This window comes from Dendronephthya gigantea, unplaced genomic scaffold (assembly GCF_004324835.1).
Source record: "Dendronephthya gigantea isolate DGI-Jeju-01 unplaced genomic scaffold, DenGig_1.0 000071F, whole genome shotgun sequence".
In the NCBI taxonomy this organism is placed as follows: domain Eukaryota; kingdom Metazoa; phylum Cnidaria; class Anthozoa; order Malacalcyonacea; family Nephtheidae; genus Dendronephthya; species Dendronephthya gigantea.
This window is the reverse complement of record NW_021163081.1, coordinates 855652-877905: the sequence shown is the minus strand read 5'-3', so window position 1 is coordinate 877905 and position 22254 is coordinate 855652. Positions and strand designations below refer to the sequence as shown.

Genomic DNA, 22254 nt, shown 5'->3' with positions numbered 1-22254 from the left:
GTTCCCGTTTTTGAATGGAAGGGAACCATAGGGAACACAGTTGTCGGATCCTGTTTGTAATACAATATCTATCAGTGTTTATATGAAATTAGGGATTACTTGCGTTTTTGTACAAGCGAATGATCATAGAGAACTAAAAAATACGAATAACCAGGAAAAAATAGATAAATAACAATTACTGAATTATCAAAAGTTTGACAATGATATTATCGAGGGCCGTGATAATCATTCACCTCGAGGGCCGTGATAATCATTCACCGTTGCACCGGGCGACTAATGAGCGACTCTCTCCAGATGCAGTTTACGGCTTTTCCCATATCGAAAATCAGGCTTGCCCAATTAAATTACCAAACATCCCACCCTTCCAAATTCTACTGATTGCCCCCAAACGATGAGTGTAAAGCAGATATACAATCTGCTTTATTGAGTCAGTCCTTAGTTTCGGCAGACTGTGAACTGTAATGTTTTTAGCACTTTTTAGAGAGCGTAATATGTTTCAGTGATTTTAAAAGAGATATATTTAATTTGTTTTTCAGGCAATGTTTCTTCAGGGTTCAAAAAGTAATGAATGGAGGACTTGGAAGGTTCTTAGATGAGTTTAATACATCATTCGGATCTGGTGTATTGACTAGTGATTTGGAACCAGTAGAGTTCAAAAACTTTTTGAAATGGCTAATGAAAAATTATTTCAGGTAACTTGTGCTTGGGGCATTCTGTGCTTCAAATTAACCATATTATTATTGTGTAAGCTTATGTAAAGGTATATACCAGTCAGTTGTCTCACAGGGACTAATAAAAACAATGCAATCTAATTTGAATAGAAAATGTCGCATCAACAATAGAAAGGATATGTTCGCAGCTGCCCGTTGCATTGGAAGACAAGCTAACACTAACATTTGGGTGGTTGCGGAGAATATCGAGATTTCTGGAGATGGGAGATTGGTTGATGCCGACAATGCCTCCTTTGTGTTTATTAAAAGTCTGTTTGGTTCAGAGACACAATGCAATATAGATCTTCCACTCAGCTCATTAACATTGGGGAAAGTCGTTGGTTCCCTCATGTCCTCACTTCACCATAATGGTTTAACGAGTATTTTTACAATCGGTATGGTACAATGATGTGCAAACTTATTTTAGTAAAAATTTCTACACGAAATGCTTTACGTGTCCGATTTATAAGTTTGCATTCGAGGTACAAAGTTGTGGATTTAGTGGAAAAAAGATCTCACTTCAAAAACAAAATCCACCCAAAATCTTTTACAACCGTGTAATATAATATACTAATATTTACAGCTGCAATATTGATTGGTCTTCGTTACGAAGCTATTATCAATGAGCTCAAATATTGTCCAACACCAGTGGTTTGTGGGACCAACCGATTGGGGAAGACAATGTCAGCTAAAAGTGCCTTAGCACTGATTGGTAACAACTCTCAATTCTACATATCTGCTAAGGAAAGATTTGTCCCGCGTTTATGCAGCAGGTCAACAATGCCACTGGTACTGGATGATGTGAAAAGCCACAAAATGCTGGAATTGGTGGCTTTGTCAATATTCAACAAAGGCAAAGATGGGACATGTGTCTTCGAAAAGGAACCAAGGACCTGTCCAACATTCACTGTTAACTGGGAGACACTGGATGACCTAAAGCGGGATCAAAGGTAAATTACATTTATGACAACTTGTTAATCTTCATTTGTTTATAAACAGATATTTGTTAATGCTTCAGTTGCATTTACATAGAGTAGTATGTTTATGTTTTCAGTAACCACTCGTGTAATTATTTCATTTTAACAGAATACTTGGGAGAATAGTGCTAATACTGTTCGTGCAAGGAGAAATATGCCCAAATGGTGTCCAAGCACAACAGAATGCAGACAATGCGTGCGAGCAATTGATAGTGCAGGCTTCAAGTGCTATAGGTGTGATGATTGGGGTGTCCGAAGATGTACAATATCTTTGTGTAACACAAGCTAATACCATCAAACATGGTATCACACCTAGGATAACCTATAATCAGTAAGTCTGCATCTCTCTAGGATTACTCATAATCGAGAATCCTATAGTCTCTTCCAATCCCAATGCTCATTTCAAATAACCGCGCGTCAAATAAATCAGGCAAGATGGCGGAAAAATCATCAGCTGCCAAAGTTAAGAAAAAAGATAAAACAGTGGCAGAATTGATGTCGGAACTCGCTGCTTTGCTAGACAAAGATGAGAAAGAAAAGAAAGAGAAAAAGAGAAGCAACAAGTCTGTTTTCTTCGAGCGATGCCCGACTACAGGGGAGCGTGTTTATTTCTCAAAACGTAGAAAACAGACGAAGTCAAGGCGAAGTTTAGCAGTGCCATCCTCATCTGAACTTCAAGATCAAGGGACAACTAGCGCGGAAAATGTTGTTGATGATATTAATACAGGTAATTGAAAATTACACGCAAAACAATCAAATACCCGATACCCTATAGTACTGATTTCAATGGCGACCATGTAGACAGTCAGACACTTTCAGACTTGATTGTATATATATATATATATATATATATATATATATATATATAATTATATATATATATATATTTCCAAAACAGAACTTCTCGACGTTTGGAGCTATGGGCCTTCGTCACTTTTTGCCTAACATTAATTCAACTTAGATTGATATTGCATTCTCAAGGTTCCTATGTACAGTACAGTATATAACAGTCTATCGAACTAATCGCAGTTGTACTTTTCTTGTTCTCCCAACTTCTCTGTAGAACTGGAGGAGGTATTTCACCAACATTATGAACCAGATGAAGATGACAGTATAAATAATGGTAATAATAATCCACTACATTTTGCTGTATAAATTTTAGCAAACAGAAAAATCTTATATTTAATATTTGTTTTACTGTGCCCAGAACTTGATAGACTGCTTGCAGAGACAGATAAGTTCTTAACAGAATGGAAGTCAAAACAGCAGAGGAGGACTGTGACATGGGGACAAAGGATGGAGAACGTCAATACTAATTGGGAATCCTGCCGTTCTTCAATCTTTGAGACTACCTTATCTTGTCAGGCACCAACACCTCAGATGTGTTCGCAGTGTAAAGTGAAATCTGGCTTTATCAAGTGTATGCAGTGTTGTGGAGGGGGAAGCTTGTGTGGCACTTGCGACCTAAAGCAACATGAGAATGATCCTTTTCACGACAGACAGCATGTATCTCAAGATGGGTTCTACCAGTATATTCGACCAACAGAAAGCACTGATGATGATGGAAATATTATAACCATAAGTAAGTGCAGTACTCCACAATTTTTTTTATTATTCCGAAAATGATTTTATTAATTCATACAAATTGGGCCAAAAAAATTTATTTTCATTACATTTTTTGTGCATTTTTTTCAGTCTGTTATTTGCCAGCTAGTGAACTTTACTAACAACTAGTCAACATCAGCATATACAATTTTAATCAATATTATTTTTACCTATTGAAAAATTCTTTGTGGTAGGAAAGAGTTATCAATTTTCAACCACTGTACCATCATCCTGTTCCTTTTGTGGAGAAGTTTGTGAGTTTGACATTATGTATGCCGACAATCATATGGTGTATGTTACTTTAAGAGGTAATTAGAGGTGCAGTAATTAATTAAATACTGTCCAGAACTCGTGTTAACCCAAGCAGAAACATCATTTTTACTTTAGGTCGATATGATTTGGATCAAATAACTGGTTATGAATGCAAAAACTGCCATAATGTCTGTCCTAATGCTAATTCCATTAAGCAAGTTGTTGCTTCAGGATTTTGGCCTGGAACTCCAATATCATATTCTCAACAATTTAGTCAGGAGCTATTTGAACATTGGGACATTATGCAGAAGCGAATGCCAGGCGTTTCTGAACGATCATTTGTGCTTGGATTACAAGATTTCTCATTAAATAAAAACAGGGTAAATCATTTAACACCAAAAAACTTGGTACCTGTATTTGTGTTTTTTCTTTCTGCTAGCTACTGTAAAGTTTATAGCTTGTTTTTATTATTAATATAATTATTAAGAATTTTCTTTTATTACTGAAGTAATGAACCATAATTTAATTAGTTTTTTCTCACCTGCAGGTTGCAACAATAAACATGAATACATTTAGTAGATCATTCAAAGAATGGAAATTTTGCACATTTGAAATGGAATTGCTGCAACAGAAAAATTGGATAGAGTGTCCTCCTTGCACAATTAGTCAGCATTCAGGACACGTTGATGGAAACATGAAGCTATATCGCTTTAGATCTGCTGGAGGGTGAGTTAGGATGCTTAATTTGCTGTCACCATATTTCTAGTTTAGCACTGATATGCGCTAATCCAAAAAGTGCAGAGGGTGTTCATGCTTTTTTTGTCCGTAGTACGGATACAAGAAACAAATTTTATTGGAACACAATGTTATGTAACTCTAACAAATCTAACAATCTAACAAAAAATAATGGGATGTTTTTGTGGTATGATGTGGTTTGCCAATACTGGCCATGGCTTATTAAACATGACCCTGTACTTGCTGACCAGACAAAACCTGGATTGTCTGTTATGCATGCCAAAGCCCATTCATGGACATGTCAGGTACCATTATATTACATTATATTATAATTTATACTGTACATTGGTAGATGTGTGCAATCATCAGATAAGTTGTTTAAATTGGAAACCTTAGTATAGCTTTTAATCTCTATCCTCAACAATCCCGTCTTAAAGTTTTTGTAGTTTTACATGGCGAAATAATAATAATTATTCAATGTGTGGAAAACACTATGTATGCCCATTTATACAATAATCATTACAGAAATATACGTAGTGTCACCCACAAAACGAAACAGTTATTATAACGTCCCCCTTATTCTTCCACATTTCCATGTCTTTTGACTTCCTCCATTCTTACATTAGTCATTTCTATCAATTTGTCAGGCATTTAATTTCCTTTTAATTAAGGTACTCTGGGGTGGTCGTTGGCAAAAAGAGGCGGGTGCGACCACTGGCGAAGAGGTCGAACAAATAAATAGCCATTTTTCTCGACTTGGAAATAGTACCAAACATATGTTACCAGAAGGTGTACATGTGATTATATTATATCTATATTTGGTTGTATTTGGCAGAAAAAGTTTTAAATAATGATATTTACTGTATTCTGTTTACAGGCAGAGAAGAATTACTTACTGAGCATGCATTGACTTGGAACAAGAGAAAAATCATGCAGATGCCAGCAGTTTTGGCAAAGAGATATATGAAGGTGTATTTTATTGTGTTGTTAGTAATACTTACGTACATCATCAGTATTGTATTCCAGCAACAACAAAAAATAACAGTTAGCAAATGAACGAATATATTTCGACCTATTATTTATTGTCTATTTCTGTGATAATAGGCAAAACAAGATTTTCAAGATCTGCAAAAGAAACTCGTTGAAGCAAAAAATGACTTAGGCGTTACAAATTCAGAGACATGGATTCAAGATGTGACTCAATCTGCAAGAGGTATACATAAAAGTCAGGAAATCCTCGTTACTATTACTTAAACTGTATTCTACAAAATATGATGTAGCCATCCCAATGTTATATTGCTAATTGTAATATTACATTGAAAATAAACATAATTTGCTTGCAGCTAAATATGACATACACTACTTCGTATCTTGTTAATAGAAGAAGAAATAAGAAGAAAAGTTCGAGTAGCTCTGTCAGAAGAGGAAGAAGCTTTTTGGGCGAACAAAACCCATGTTAATTCAGAATGTCGTAACCCTTTGGTTATCAATGCGGTCAAAGTATTTCCAAAGTACCATAAAAAAATAGCGTCTGCTGACCTCTCAGTTGTGGTGCCCAAGTTAAAAGAGAAGTTTGGTCCAGACTGGATGAATGTTCTCGATAACGGTGAAAAATCTTTAAGGGGCAATGTTTCGTCTATGTTGGAACGCAGTATGCAGACTGCACACTTTGAAATAGTGCAACTGGCGGTTAATATGAACAAACTCGCAGGTATGCACGTTTACACCCTATACCTTTTATGCATTCATTTTTTATAAAACTATCGGATTCATTTCAATTTGAAGATTTACGAAATGTTTGTTATTATACAGTATACCTATATATTAATTAGCTATATATATATATATATATTATTAACTATAAATAGCTATAAATATTATTTTAGATTCATCAAAGCAAAAACGTCGAATACGAACTAAAATTTCGTCCACCAAGAGCAACTTGAAAGAAGCTGTAGATGCCTACAATGAACTAAATCCAAGTGCTTCAATCAATGTCGAAGAGGTTCAATCTGGAGTTTTCACTTGGATCACAGAGAATGAATTTCAACAAGGTCAGGCTAACGGTATCGTGAATCTTAATATATAAATAATCAGGAAATACCATGCACGCAGTATAATACCATGTATTTGAAAAAAAACTATCAAAAATACTACAGTTATAAGTTCTTTGAAAGTTTGCATGGCGATGTATAATTTTGGACGTTTGTTTGTGGAAACAACTCGTGAACTTAGCGGTTTTGCAGAGCTTTCGACCCGTAAACCATGTAGGACCATCTACGAATTTGCACAGATGATGCACAGTCGGGACTTACAGACCGAAAACTTTGCAAAACTAAATTCATGTGGTGTTTCTACGAACAAACGCCCAAAAATAATACAGATAATATTATGTATTTACCTAATTATTGCTCATGTGTATATAAGTATGTTTTTTATTACAGTTTACCCGATTCGTGTTAAGAAGAAGATAGCTGAGTTGGAGAATGAATGCACTCGTTATGAAGAAGAGATTGGCATTTTAGAAAAGGAGATGAAACATTTCATCGAATATTATAGAAACAATGTTAGACGTCTTAAGGAGAACGAAGCCATCTTGTTAGCTCAGCTTACTAGTGGTGAGTCATGCATGTCAATAAAATAGTGTTTATATATTATAATATATATATATATATATATATATATATATATTCCTTGTAATTAATCCTTCGCTATATATCTTAATATAGTAACTTATTTATAGTTGTACTTCGTTCGTTTAGATAAATCTGAAATTATTAGCTCCATGGTAGAAAACAACGAGGTACATGAAATAGTAGTCCAGTTATAATACCGTGTTATATAAATAGTGTAAGTATAGAAATTAATTTTAGTCTATTTTGATGAACACGCGTTCTCTTGTGTCTATTTATCAGGGGAGATATATAACATATTCAACAGAGACTGGTGTTCTGAAAGGAAAGCTTGCCCTCTTAAGAATTGGTATAGATTTTGCTATGCGACAACTGGAATGTGGTGTGGAAATGTTTTCCAAAGTCCTTGGTAATGTCTCCGGCATTTCTGACATAATAATTGATGTTGAAGACGCTGTAGACGAATCACCGTGTTCAAGTGATGACGAATCCAGTGAAACAGAAGCCTAAAGCATTTCGGTAGAAAGGACCTTTTTCCCGGTCAACATTAGTTTCTAATATACTCTATTTTAGTTCTTATAATCATTATATGACACATCTCATTTTGTAAACGTTTATCAATCTGATTTAGCAAAACATCGAGTAGTAAAACATCTACATTCGGCGTTGTTCAGCGATTGTCTCGACATTTCGACCTATATCAGGCTATATGCCTCATTTTCAAGACAGAAGCTGGACAAAGTTGAATGTTTTAACATCATTGTAGTTCATAATATTCTTCCATGTATGTTTTCATGGTGACATCACTAAGTAAACTAGCTTGTATATAGGTATACCACATACTGCAAAGCTTTCGGTCTGTTAACAATATGCAGTTCATTCAAGGCATTGTCGCTACCACCTTTTGTACGATAAAGCACGTTTGAAAATAATTGAAACAAACTGGATGATATCAGACTTGTCACAAGGCTGTCCCAACAAGTCTGTTACACTCCTGGGGCCGGTTGTATCAAGCCCGTTCAGCTTAAACGGTGGTTAAGTTCAAAATAGAAAGCAAGCCTGCCGCTTTATTCAACAAGTAAACTAAATGTTTTCAACCATAATACAAAGATACTGTTTACAACTACATATTCAGTGCATAATATTCAAGTTGACTCATTCAAGAGAAATGTAAGAGTGTTATTTAATTTTGACTTATCCACCGTTTAAGATAAACGGGCTTCATACAACCGGCCCCAGGGGCCTGTAGTATGAAAGCGTGATAACGCTATATCCACCGGATAGTGACATTTTCAACCGTTCTAAAAATGCTCGAAAAGCAATAAAATTTCATCTTTGGAGCCAACAATTATTAAAGATGATCTTCGATATAGGAATACTAAGTTATAATGAATCAAAGTTATACCTATAACAACGCAGCAAGTTGTGTGACAAGAATGTGGCAAGTAGTGGGACTGAACACAATTTGTTGACAGATTGTTGCGTGGCAGACATCTTTATTTCGCGAATGTAGTGATATATGTCACACGTTATTAGTAATCAAGGCAACCTGTTCCATCAACGCTGATTTGTAAATATATACTAAGAATATAAACTTGTGGTATCCAGAATTGTGAGGATAAAACTATTATGTTCATTATACGGCTTCACCACAAAATCGACCAAAGTTGTGCGACCTTAAGTTTTTCTTTAATCAAAATGAAACTTTGCCAGTTTGTTAGTCTCCATGATTAACTCATATTTCCAAAATTTCAAAGAGATTGAAAAAATGCGATCGAGTATGTTTCGATATGCCCATCTGGTTGCCTGCCTTATATATTGTCTATTATACGGCTTCACCACAAAATCGACCAAAGTTGTGCGACCTTAAGTTTTTTTTAATCAAAATGAAACTTTGCCAGTTTGTTAGTCTCCATGATTAACTCATATTTCCAAAATTTCAAAGATTGAAAAAATGCGATTGAGTATGTTTCGATATGCCCATCTGGTTGCCTGCCTTATATATTGTCTATTATACGGCTTCACCACAAATCGACCAAAGTTGTGCGACCTTAAGTTTTTCTTTAATCAAAATGAAACTTTGCCAGTTTGTTAGTCTCCATGATTAACTCATATTTCCAAAATTTCAAAGAGATTGAAAAAATGCGATCGAGTATGTTTATTTGGGCCTATCTGTTGCAATGCCTTATATATGTCTATATGTCTATAAATTATTATATGGCTTCACTACAAAATCGACCAAAGTTGTGTGACCTTTTTTCTTTAATCAAAATGAAGCTTTGCCAGTTGGGCCTATCTGTTGCTATGCCCTCCTATATATGTCTATTATATTTACATCACATCATATTATTATGTACATCACCAAAAAATTGAAAGATGTACCTCTTTGGGCTTGTTGTAAGATGCTTTTCGGGTTATTCTTTAAATTCCTATTTCCTTATAAGGAAGCAGAGTGTCTGTGTATGATATTTTAAACGCAAGATCCAAAACGTTTTCAGAATTTAAAGCTAATAAAAAAGCTAATGTTGCAGCTCGTATTGCTTCGCCTTGAAATTCGTGTAAGGGGTAATGTCTTCAATACTTTGCAGTAAAAAAGTGGTGTGTCTCTGAAACTGATTGCATGTAGTACTACATGTTTATTTCTTGTCATTTAACTGTGCTGTTGTAACTATCACACTTTTATGTTTAAAAGTATGATAGTTAAAGTTAAAAAGTCTAAAACCCCAGTGGGGTTTCATATATAAAGTTATACAGAGTGTCCCAAAAAAACTATTGAAATCACCCATAACAATGCAATTGTTAGAGTTTGAATGCCTAAGCACTCTGTTGGAACCCACAGTTGTATAAATGTTTTCCATACTCATTTTTATGCACGCGTATGATGCAGTAAAATTTGCTTGTTCACAAAAATGATATTAACAATATTTACAATTTACAAATATGGATAACAATATTTAAATGTACATCTCAAGGACCATGACCTTCGACATGTCCCCTTTCTCTAGCAACACAAAGCATTTAGCAGTTTATAAGTTGCATTAAATCCCCACAGGCTGAAATTCGTGAACACGGCATTCAAATTTTAACAGTGAGTGATTTCAATAGTTTTCGGTTTTTTTAGGACACCCTGTAGATCCTCGTTTTCATAAACAGGGTAAAAAAAACTGATTTGAAATTCAAATTAACTGTAATGTGACAGAAGTTGCGTAAAATATCTCATGGGTATACGAAGCATATCAAATAAGTGAACCCATTAATTAACCTAAGACATATACAGGGTGTCCCAAAAAAAACGAAAACTATTGAAATCACTCATTGTTAAAACTTGAATGCCGTTTGCACGAATTTTAGCCCGTGGGGATTTAATGCAACTCAGTGAAATGCTAAATGCTTTGCGTTGCTAGAGAAAGGGGACATGTCGAAGGTCATGGTGATTGAGATGCACATTTAAATATTGTTAATAAATATAATTTTCGCCTACGAGCAAATTTTACTGCATCATATGCATGCATAAAAATGCTTATGGCAAACATTTACACACTTGTAGGTCCCAACAGAGTGCTTAGGCATTCAAACTCTAACAATTACATTGTTATGGGTGATTTCAATAGTTTTCGTTTTTTTGGGACACCCTGTAGTTTGTTCCTTTTGGGAGTTAAAATGCATTCTAAGCTCTGTTTTTCTAGCACACGCGCCACGTTGAATTAGTTCAATTGGTTTAAACGCTTTCGCATTAATTAACCACGTCCTGTTGATTGTACACATTAACGCATGGGAATTGTTAAATTCCAGCCTTAGGTTCGCGGCTAATTTGACTTTCAAAGGTTCAGGGGTTTTTTACTCACCCTGTAGATATGAGTCCTGCGGCGATACAACAAATATTTGTGTTATCGCAATAAAAGTAAAATACAACTCATTAAACTATGTAATTCTCCAGGATTATGCAAAAAATGTTCCTTTTTTTCATGTGTCTATTGTATTTTAGCTAAACTTAAAAATGGCATTCGTTTTGCTAAGCTTATCAATCTTGACTTGAAAAATATGGTTTATCTGTGCATAAATCTACCTCAACATAGTTGCATTGTATTTTTTTTAATTATGTGGTCTCCAAACCATGTATGATGTATATTCTATTAACTGTGGTGTCATGGAGTATACATTCGATTTTTCAGCGAATTCTAAAATTTTACAGAAATGTACATTGAAAGGGAATTGAACCCTTCGCAGGAAAAATTAAAATTATCGGATGTTCCTGCTCTACCAAGAGAATGTGTGTAAAGAACTCTGCAATTATGCGAGATATCATGAAGTATAGTGTTTGGAACTCAAAGCTATCGTGGCGATGTTCAAAGTCAATTTCAAGGAGGGGTTGTGACGTCCACGGCAACAGATTATGTTTTTTTCAGATTTTTGCACACGACAATGACCGAACGCATTAATATTTGAGTACCACTGCTAAAATAAGCTAGAAACAAATTAACTAACAAATGACTTTTATTTAATAAAATTTGACGAAGTTTCCAAACGAGTCCTCTTCAAGTGAAAATGTCGCCTCAATGGCAAGGATAAAGCTGGCTATATCTGTCAACGCATTCGAAGTGACAATCACTGCTCCTTGACTTCCATCCATATGGGTGTGGGTGTCGATAGCTAAAACGTGTCCGCTTTCCTCTGTCATTAAAAGAAATGATCTGTCGCCTTGAACAAATGCTGCGGCTGACTTTTTCTTAACAAGCATACGTTGAATTTTGTAGGCGAGTTGAGAAGGCTCATGTGGATCACGTAAGCGAACTGCTAACGGTTCGTCAACATGGATGTTCTTTACTGAACGTAGTGCGTAAATGGCTTCAAGTGGGGTCAAATTTCGTCTTCCTTGCTCGTTTTCGTCGTGAATTTTGTTCCCAAGACGAATACCTTTTTCTACCAGAGAACACCACAATGGACTTAATGGGCCAGCACGCGAATATGGAAGATCCAAATGCAATATAACACTTCCCAAGATCATCGTAATGACAGTGCAGGCGTTACTGCCATTTCGACCGTCAAGGGTGGCTTGGCTTATGTTTGCTGGAAAAACCCAACAATTTGTGTTCTCACCACCTACTTTGTAACAGGTTACATCGCAAGGTTTGGCCGTTGAAGGATTCATTGAACCAGAATGATTTACGAGGGACACAAGAGATCTATCTGGCGAACTTGATCCCAATTGTGCTATCGGAGTTGGTAACGATGGACGGTTGTCGGAAAAATCAACAGATCTTTCAATAAATTTAACGCTACCAGGATCGTTTGCACGTCTATGAGCGGTCCCCTCTAAACGCCCTTGTCTTGGTCTGGAAGGTAGAGCACTTTCTTGTCGTTGGGCAGGCGTTGGGACATTTCCGTCTAAACGACTAGGAATTGTAGGTGTGGACACAAAACGTTCTGGTTGCTGGGCTGGGATTGGGACATTCCCTTCCGGACGACTAGGAATTGGTCGTGTGGACATAGAGGTTTCTTCAGGGCAGGGTAAAGGAGATCTGTTTGTTGCTGCGTATGTGTGGGCACATTCTCTTGGTCACTGCTATGCTGTGGTGGCGTTAAGAAAGAAGTTTGAAAAATAGCAATTTTTTCATTATACTATATTCTTTTAATAGATCTCTCACCAGACATACATAGTATAATACATGATACATTACGATACATTCGATTTGAAGTGCATGGGCTAAATTTCACAAATAACAACTCACCGAAGCTAAAGCGTTAGAATGTACAGGCAGTTCCCCCGGTGAAAATTCACCATCTTTCACGACAACAGGATTGCTAGAGGTAGTCGGCGTTTCTTGTTGGCTTGCATCTTTTACGCCAGCTTCCCTGAACATCGATGAATTTTCTTAAGAGGGAAAAAAAGGAATGATATCTACATGAAGACTGGGTAACTGCTAATCTGGTCATGAAACTGAATCAAAACGAAATGAAGCTTATTCAGTTCTCACTGAACTATTCAGTTTGAAAAGAAGTTGTATAATGATTCTTTTCTTATTATAAATACATAACAACTGGTAATAAGCAAATATACCACGGCAAAACTTTTCAAAGGCTTTCATTACAATAGCTCCATATGAAGATGAGCTCCTTTCTTTGACCCCGCCGCCCATGAACGCTCTTCCACAGCCAGGTGTTGAATAAAAGTCAAAGATGTGACGCTGCTTTGGCCCTGGCTTGCACGAGTGAACGAGAGAACGACCACGTCGTAACTATGCTGCTCCCACAGAATATCTGCCTAAAATAATGAAAAAAATTCTAGTTATAGAAACATGCGTGCCAGTTTTGGAAAACGGGGCGACTGTTTGCTTCCACGCCATTTCGAGCGAATAAATTAAAGATATGGTAAATTTCAGATTGACAAAGATTTTTAACTGATGTTTCGACGGAAAAGCTAATTTTAATACATTGTGTTCAGATTTGCGTATATGTTTCAGTGTTAGATTGCGTTTTAAAAACACGGATTTTTCCCATCTCAACTAAACAGCGCAGGCGTTATAAAACGGTTATTTTATAATAAACTATAATCAGTAATTTTTTATGGCAATAGACCTTTCCCCTTTTAGCTTTTAACAACTCAAATTGACCTGGATAATCAACTACCGTCACGCTTTGCGCACTTGAAAGCTAAAAGGGGAAAGGTCTAATGGTGGATATATGTTTATTATATGTGTACAGAGATTTATGCACAGCAGAATGATGAAATAAAAGTCGTATTTCACCGTGTAAATTAATTTCATGCATGGACGTACGATGTTTTTCACGGGTGAAAAATTGTCGTATGTCATTTTGGCGGCAATTTATTTACATTTTCTTTCAGTCAAGATGGCGTCGAAATATAGAAGTGAGATTCAAAACATAATTCTTAAATTCAAAATATTTTTGCATTCAGCACATTCTTAAATCTTTCGGAAAGAATATCTAACTTCTATTGAACAAAATTACAAAGGAACTGAACGGTAATAAATATGTTTTGATGTATAAAATTTCGATTTTTGTTGCTCGCTGTATTTTTGTATATTACTGTCCTTGTCAAATTGATCTCTATACACATTTAATAAATAAATTACTTCACGGTTGGCTCGTTTGTACGACTTTTATTATGAACTCGTTGTGAAGGATCACAAACTCACTCGTTCGTTTTGCGATCCTTCACAACTCGTCCATAAAAATCGTACGCACTCGCCAACCATGAAGTAATCTCTATAAAACACCTCGTTTTAACAGTTAAGACAGAAAACAGATGTACAAGAATGTAATTTTTTTCTTCTTTCAATAAAAAAATGGTGAAGAATTCAGGCTTGAAAGCATTTTGTAAAATACATTACACAAAATACATACACAGTAGGTATATAGGTCTTGCATATAGCAATAACCTTACCCGTGTTTTAAGTAAATCTTTCTGCACAGACACATTTGTCTTTCCCTTTTTTTTAACCTTCTCCAATCTTTGCCTTTCCTTTTCCACATTACTAATTTTGCGCTATATTAATGCAGGTATCAATGTTAAGCCCGAGGGGGGGGAGGCCGGGCATACGTGGGGGATTTGACAAGTTGTTACTCTCCCACTGTGGGGCATTTGATTCATAAGCGTTGCCCCAAGGTGGGGCAATTTGAACCACAAGCTTTGTTGTATATATAATGTATTTTTAATCAAAGTAATCAAAGGTCATGTGTTTTTGGCGTTCGTGGTATAAACGCGTGTTTCGCTAAATGGTTTCGCCAACACGCGTTTTTAAACGTGTTTATCGAAGGCCTCAAATCGAAAGGAAAAGCTTTGCTTTGGGGAATACAAATTTCAGGTACTTTTTATGTTTTTTTCATCCCCTTTAATCTATAGAATATTCATGCCATCTACTTTGGAAAAGTTTCTTTTTGAGTACAATATAAACTATCAACAAACATGCCTACCGATTGAGATTTAAATAAATGATATTGCGCCGTATATTTTAATATAAATATAATTTTATATGAATATGAATAATTCATATTGTCGGCACGTCTGTTTAAATCCGCTTGCCTGTTTGGGAATCGTTTTTTAAAAACGTTTCGGGTATAAAACAATGATGTATATGTAATATGATCGATATAAAATATGACGTTTAATATTTTTATATATTTGGTATCATATTTCTGCATTTTCAGAATGCCATTGTTGAAGGTGACCAATTTTAAAAGCACAAACAGATTCTGCGTTGTTGCGAACACCGTTAAAGAGCTGATACAGAAAGGTCAGTACAGACGTATATTTAATAGATGTTCTTTATATTAAAATGGATGCAACTTGGGTTCAGGATAAAATTTGTGCTTCTTTGCATATAGTATTATAATATTAAATTGTCATTAATAAACTTTTATACCTCAGTTTCATTATCTAAAATTGAATAGATATTTGTTTTTTACAGCAAATGCAAAAGGAACAGATGGGTGTGTTGTAGTTTTGGAAGAAGATGGAACATTAGTAGATGAAGATGATGTTGTAAAAGAACTCGAAAAGAACACAGTGGTTATGGTGATAAACAGTCAAGATGCTTGGAAGCCAGCAGCAAGTGAAATGAGTGCAACAGTTGCATCTATTGATAAGCCTCAGAAAGATTTGAGTAAACCAGTAAGAGACAGGAATATGCGGTTGGGATTTGAAGGGGGGCAGCTTCAACTTAGAAAGCCAACAAAGCAGGTAAATTAATATAATATTATGCATTTTTCTAGTGGTATTTGGCCTATGCCAGTGCATTAAATATCAGATGACAGGTCACTTTTATTGTAGATGTATTAACTGTTCTTTTGAGGGTCTCTCCATATAATATACTCTTCTTCTATGCATATATGCAAACCTATCTTTTTTTGTACTGGCCAATATTATTTACAGAAATCATTAACTTTGAGTAATTAAGTTAAATTTAACATTTGCAAATTTAATTACATTTAATATTAGATATATGTTTCCCAGGAAATCTAATTATGAAAGCACATTTATTCTACTCTGATAGGAAACTGCTCAGTTTGAAACATCAGAGAAAAGTGATATTATTGAAAAAGCTAAAATTTATGGGCGTAATTCAAGTAAACCACTGACAAAATATCAAATAGCAGTAAATGATGCTGCTGCTGCTATTGCAAGAGAGAACCCAATGCTAGTTCTTAACAGAGGTAAATATACAATACATAAAATTATATGATAATTATTTAGTGAATTATTTAGCTGTTTATCTGTGCATGTAGGGTCATATAAATATAGTATTTCCATCTTTTCATTTTCACTGTGTACTGTACTACATGAGTGCTAACCAGGGAGATGGTTTTGGTACAAACAATAAATAATTGTAACGACAGTAGATCCATCCTGACATTCAGCTGAGTACAATTTGGTATTAAATTAGCAAAATATTCTTAATTTTTAGGTGATTTAATGGAGAAAGCCAAAAAGAAGGTAATTGACGATGGGTATAACTTTGTAAAAGGCAAATCCAGAAGCAAGCTTGAAGAATCAGAAAGTCCAGTCAAGAAAAGACAAAAATTATCATCTGAAGAAAGAACCCGTGAAATCAAGTCATTGCAAGAAACCATCAAAATTTTGGACAATCGCCTTATGTTCAAAAATCAACAGCTGCAGAAAGAAAAGTGTATGAGCAATTACAAGCAATGTGATCAAATAAGTGCTGAAATACTGGAAATCAAGAAGGAAAAGAAATCTGTTGATCGTCAACTGACCATTCTCGTGAAAAAAGAAGCCAAAGCTCAGTGGTACCTTAACTCTGACAAATCAAAGAAGACCTCTTTGAAAAAAGCCAAAGTCTGTGACAACCAGTCCAAGCTGCCTAATTTGTTCAAGCAAGATTCAACTGCATCCAGTTCAAGCACAAGTACTGATGATACAGTAAGAATTTCTGATTCAGATGACCTCAGCATCCAGATAGTTTCTGATTCAGATGAGAAATTAGAACAAGATTCACCGAAGTCACCATTGCTTTTCGACATACCTACTCTTACTACGATAAACCAAGACAGCGAAGAATCCGAACCAGACTCATCCCAGATACCAGCCCTTGTTAAAGAAACTACCTGTGCTACAATAAACGTGGAAAAAGAAGACAGCCAGGAATCCGGATTAGAGTCATCCCAGGCACCAATGTTTACTGATGAAACTCGTACGGTCGTGGAACAAAACAAGCAGGATTTTTGTTAAAGTCTTTCCCCCAGAGTGATGAAAGGGCGGAGGGGGAAAAAGAAGAGATTGATGTAAATATTTTGAAAACTTACACTGAACAAGTTAAACGCCCGTTGTCAAAGTTTGCGTGTGTCAGTAATAGTGTACATGTTTCTATTTTCGATGGACTTTGTTTAAGTGAATATATAGACGCTCGGAGGTATGTCTGTGGCAAGCGACATCCCCAGCCCTGTTATTTGTGTTCTGTTATGCTTAAAGTTGCAGAGAAGATTCTCGAAGAAGGGTACATGAAATTAAAAATGGCATTCGAAACTGTAAGCCCAAACGTTACTTACACGGCTTTGCATGCCCGTAGAAAACTCTTACAAATGCCCCTTGCAACTTTGGGAATAGGGGAAATACGTGAAGGGAATCGTTGTATTTTTCTAGTAGAGAAACATTCTACCGTGCACTATAACATTTTCCAATCTTTGCTGAATAATTGGGTCAGTTGCCAAAAAAAAAAGGAGCATTCAGTGCTGAGCAAAGAAACCGTGAACAAACTTTTACAACTTGCTGAATCAGACGGTGAAAAGCAACGTTTGAAATTTGCAATAGTTGGAGCAGCTGGTTTATCTAGCAGCAAGGCGAAGTCTACTTATGGTTTTGATGATATGGCCTCTAAAGTTAATAAAGTAAAAAATGCTCTGGTGGAAGCCACGGCAATCCGCGAAGTTATTGAAAATATTGCAATAAGTAAGGATAGTGCTCTTCTCAATTCGTTTGGAATTTATGATTCTGACAGTTCAGAAAGCAGCGATAATAGTGAAACAGACAGTGAACAAGAGGATGGTGACGTAATGGATGTCGATCACGATGACAAGAAATTACGCGAGGACAATGTCAATGAGTTTTTTACGGATGAGCAGCTTCTGAGTATGTTGTATCAATGCGAATTTAATTGGTTGGAATTAACCGTCCGTGTCACAAGTCAAAGGCGAAAGAACCTGCCAATAAGCTTTGTTGAGAGTATGCTAAATGACTTTGCAGAAAGGTTATCTAAGTTCAATCTAAAAGAATATGAAATGCATGTTATAAATCAGTCTCGTCAGGTATACAGTCTTAACAAACGGCTTAAAGAAAAAGAGGACGATGTCGACAATGGAATAATTTTGTCAGAGTCAGACTGCGAAGACCAATATGAACTCTCAACTATTAAAGATCCTCTAGGCGACGAAGCTAAAGAAATCTTGAAAAGAAAAAGAGCTTATATCAAACGAAAAGCTACCAGGGACATTAAAAAAAGGATCGCAGAAAGACGTTTTCTGCAAAGGCGACGAAGTAAAAAGGTGAAAAGAATAGAAGATGAATGTCCCAACATTGGAGGAACTATTGAAGAATTTGTGAGGAAGAGAGGCGTAGGCGCTGATGCGTGGCGAAGGACGGGTGTGTTGACATTTGACGGAAACAGAAATATTGGCAAGAAGGTTACATTTCGGACAATCCAAGCGCATTTGGAAGCGAAATACCATAGAAAGTTCAGCTACGGAACTGTTGTGCAATTGTGCATACCAAGGAACAAACGGCGTAAATCAGCAGCGCGATATAAGGGTCTTGCGAAGATTACCCAGCGACGTGCAAGAAAAGGCTTCACCCTAAAGTACAATCCGGACTGTCACTGGAGCTCAGCCCTCTATAGAGGTTTAGATTATATTCAATACAAAGATGGTGCGAACATTATGAATGTCGGGCGTGATGATCAGGCAGGTTTTCGGTTAGATACATTAAGCACAAGCAAGCAATTTGGAACGCTTACATTGAAGGATAACGTACCATTAACAACGAGAACTGATTATGTAAATCCCTACCCTTCGGTTTTACAAACAACAAGTTATAATTTTCCACCTACCGAAACTACGAAAGAAATATGTGGTGGAGTGGTAAAGGCGAAGAAATTGTTTCCCAAAAACCCTGCACAACATTATGCCGATATGCTAAAGCTAGAGAAGCACGAAGATATGAAGCCAGCATTTTTAAATCCACGTACCGGAAAGCAGAAAGATATAGAGTGTGTTAGGGTTGACGATGGCGGGGATGAGGGCCCTGTCCACGAGGAAGTGCAATATTGGTGGACCAAAAGACATCTAGTTAAAGGAACTAAGGCAATGATGGTCTCCACAAGAAACAGCGGATCCAGTTATAGAAACCGAGTAGAACTTCAGAACGGGTCATGCTAATCTATTCATCCCTTCAACATTAAATGGATCCTGTATGGTTTCAGGCCAAGTTGATGATGACATTCTTTGTAAAAACCTAGATTCAGCTATTGACGTTTACCTCTCTCGTGTAGATAAATCTCCGTGTGCTAAAACTGTCATCCATCTTATGAAGGGGGCTGATAGTGACAATGAACAAGAAGAGAGAGAAATTGTTTTGAAATTCTTAAAAGGGAAAGCTGAAGACAAGAAAGAGGCGAAGTTACGATATCCTGAATTGTACCAAAGAGTTGAAAACATATGGCTATTAAGACAGCGGCATATGGTTAATGGCTTGCCTATTCAATACGTATTTTACCTAAGATGTTGTTTTGTTCCCGAATGCATTCATCCAGTGTGCCAGAATGGTGCTTCTGACAGTGACTATTGGTATCCAAATGGTCCCACCCTGGATTTCTTTCCAACACCTACGCCTGACCCAGAGCGGCCGTTTGGCAACCTAAATTGTGAAGATTGTAATGGGTTTTGTGCGGGCCACTATCTAAAACCAGACAAGCTTGTGAGTTCAGTCAACCTTTCAATAAAACCAATCCCCCCATCTCAAGTCCTGTCAAAAGTCTTCAAGGAAAGTAAAGGTTTTCCAACAGAGCAAGTAATTCTTGCAACTGCAAGAAACGTTTTACTTAAGCCAGATGAGGTGAAAATGTGGTTTGACCATCTGGAAGTTGTGCGAAATAACAGAAAAAAAGGCGCTAAGAAAGCCGCTGCTACAAGAAAGGCAAAGAATCAAAATGCAAGAATGAGTGATGCTGAACTTTCAAAAGACTCTGATGATGACGAAGTGTGCAACATATGCTATGCATTTAATCCACCGGAGCTGCCAAATGATAACGATGATGACATTGACTGGATAGCATGCAATAACTGCTCATTGTGGTTTCATCAATTTTGTGCTGGTCTGAAGCAAGTTCCAAGAGTGTGGTTTTGTTATGCTTGTGACAATACAACTTAGTTCACAGTATAATATAAACTTAATTTACAGTTGTTAGACACCAATAATATTATTGTTCATATTTAGATATTGTTTTGTTATTGCATAGTACATGAATGTCCAATATTCTGGCAGAGAATAAAATATGGTGAATTACATACACTTTTATCCCTTTCCTATATCCATTTTTTAAGCCTCCAGGTTATTTGATAGGACAATTGTGACAGTTGCTGGGAACAGATTGCCCAAGGGTAGGGAATTTTACTTTGATTTGATATGATTTAAAGCCCCACTATCGAGCATTTGACCATCTTCAATGCTAAAAATTCAAATCCCCCACATATGCCCGGCCTCCCCCCCCTCGGGCTTAACATTGATACCTGCATAAGAAACAGTAATTTATTAATCTAACCCACTTAGACATTGCATGTCACTCTCAGAACAATTGACTTCAACCTTTGATCTATTTCCTTCTGGATTGACTTCACTGGTCGTCAAATCTAGATATTAAACAAATGAAATTATAATATGGTTTAACAAATAACATTTTCAACCATTCATTCCAGTGGCATCAATCCTCCTGTTTAAAAACAAGCATTATGAAATCAGTGTAAGAAATAGTATTTATATATATAGTATATATAGTAATAGTACAAAGCACAAAGCCTTTCTACTTCTGTGAATTTAACATAACTTGTATAAAAATAGTTCAACAAAGAGTTTCATTGTCCAGACTTATATCCAGACTCAAAGTACAGCTGTGGTACAAAATGCTTTTGAAGAAAGTCAAAGTTTTCTTCATTGGAATCCACCAGTGAAAAGCACAATCTTTAACAAGGTGCGAAATTAATTAATTTATTTTTTTAAAAATGTTCCATGAAATAAAACATATTAAAATAATTTGCTACATACAAGATTTGATTCAAATATGCATATTTGCACATCCCATGGCTTAGCAAATTGTTCAGGCATTTAAATTAAAACAATAAGTTAATTTCTAAAGATCTTCTACTTTTAATTTTCACTTTGAAATTTTCTGATTCATAATTGTGCATCATCCATACTATTCAGGCAGAGTGGCAGACCATTTTACACTTGAATACACTAATCTTACAGAACAGTCTTAATTCTGATCTAAAAGCCAGAGCATGTGTTGGTTTCAAAATCCTTCTATGTTTACATTTAAATCTTATCTCATCAGTGACTGGGTTTCTGCTTGCACAATCATGTATGTCAACCAATCAACATATTAGAACATCACCTAATTGTAATTTTAGTTGGTTTGATTGATTAATTTGTAACAAAATTGAAAAAGTCAAATCATTTCTAGCTTCAACTCATTTTTTCAACTTCAAATACAATACAAATCATTTATATTTTCTTTTACAAATAAAAAAATTGGGGGGTTTTCTTGAAAAAAATATAGGTGTTTGGCAAATTTCCTCCCAGTAAAGCATGGTTCTTTTTCCAGCATATTTTTAATGAAAATGGAAGGATTCTTATTTTACACACTGCTGCAGCCCACACAAGTGAAAGAAAACTTGATACCTTATTGACCTTATTGTAGCCTTTGGCACAGAATAAAGAATTCTTTGGTTGTTTGAAGCAGCATTTTATTAATCTTAAGTTAGTGCCTACTGCATACAATCAGTTACCGCATGTATGAGTAAGTTCAAGCTAGCGCATTTAACAGCATCGTGAGAATACAGAGACACAAGTATAGTAGAACCGGGCCAAATCTACCCGCATCGACGGCATCGTGTAGAAATTTTCAATATAAAAATCAAAGAAGGAAACATTTTTTCATGTTTTATTGCTGTTTATGCCGATACTAAACTTACTAAATACTTCTAACATACACCTTATGCAAATTATGTTCTAAAAATATTCTAAAAAAAGATTTTAAAAACATGAATTATTAATAATTTACAATCATACCTGTAGTAACATCTGCACTTACGCTC

General features: G+C 35.9%; 1 protein-coding gene and 1 pseudogene across 1 annotated transcript; both read left to right on the top strand.

The window, feature by feature from the left end:
- Positions 1-2122: 2122 nt before the first annotated feature.
- Positions 2123-3414, top strand: LOC114531422. The gene is made up of 4 exons (XM_028553029.1): positions 2123-2414; positions 2751-2810; positions 2895-3269; positions 3383-3414. The coding sequence occupies exons 1-4, from the start codon at positions 2123-2125 to the stop codon at positions 3412-3414; spliced, it is 759 nt and encodes a 252-aa protein (XP_028408830.1).
- A 14343-nt stretch (positions 3415-17757) lies between these two features.
- On the top strand, positions 17758-20311 carry LOC114531421 (annotated as a pseudogene).
- Positions 20312-22254: the final 1943 nt, after the last annotated feature.

Coding starts and splice junctions, on each gene's coding strand:
- LOC114531422 (XM_028553029.1), top strand. CDS start 2,123: ATGGCGGAAAAATCATCAGCTGCCAAAGTTAAGAAAAAAGATAAAACA. Junction 2,415..2,750: donor TGTTGATGATATTAATACAG/GTAATTGAAAAT, acceptor ACTTCTCTGTAG/AACTGGAGGAGGTATTTCAC. Junction 3,270..3,382: donor TGGAAATATTATAACCATAA/GTAAGTGCAGTA, acceptor CATTTTTTTCAG/TCTGTTATTTGCCAGCTAGT.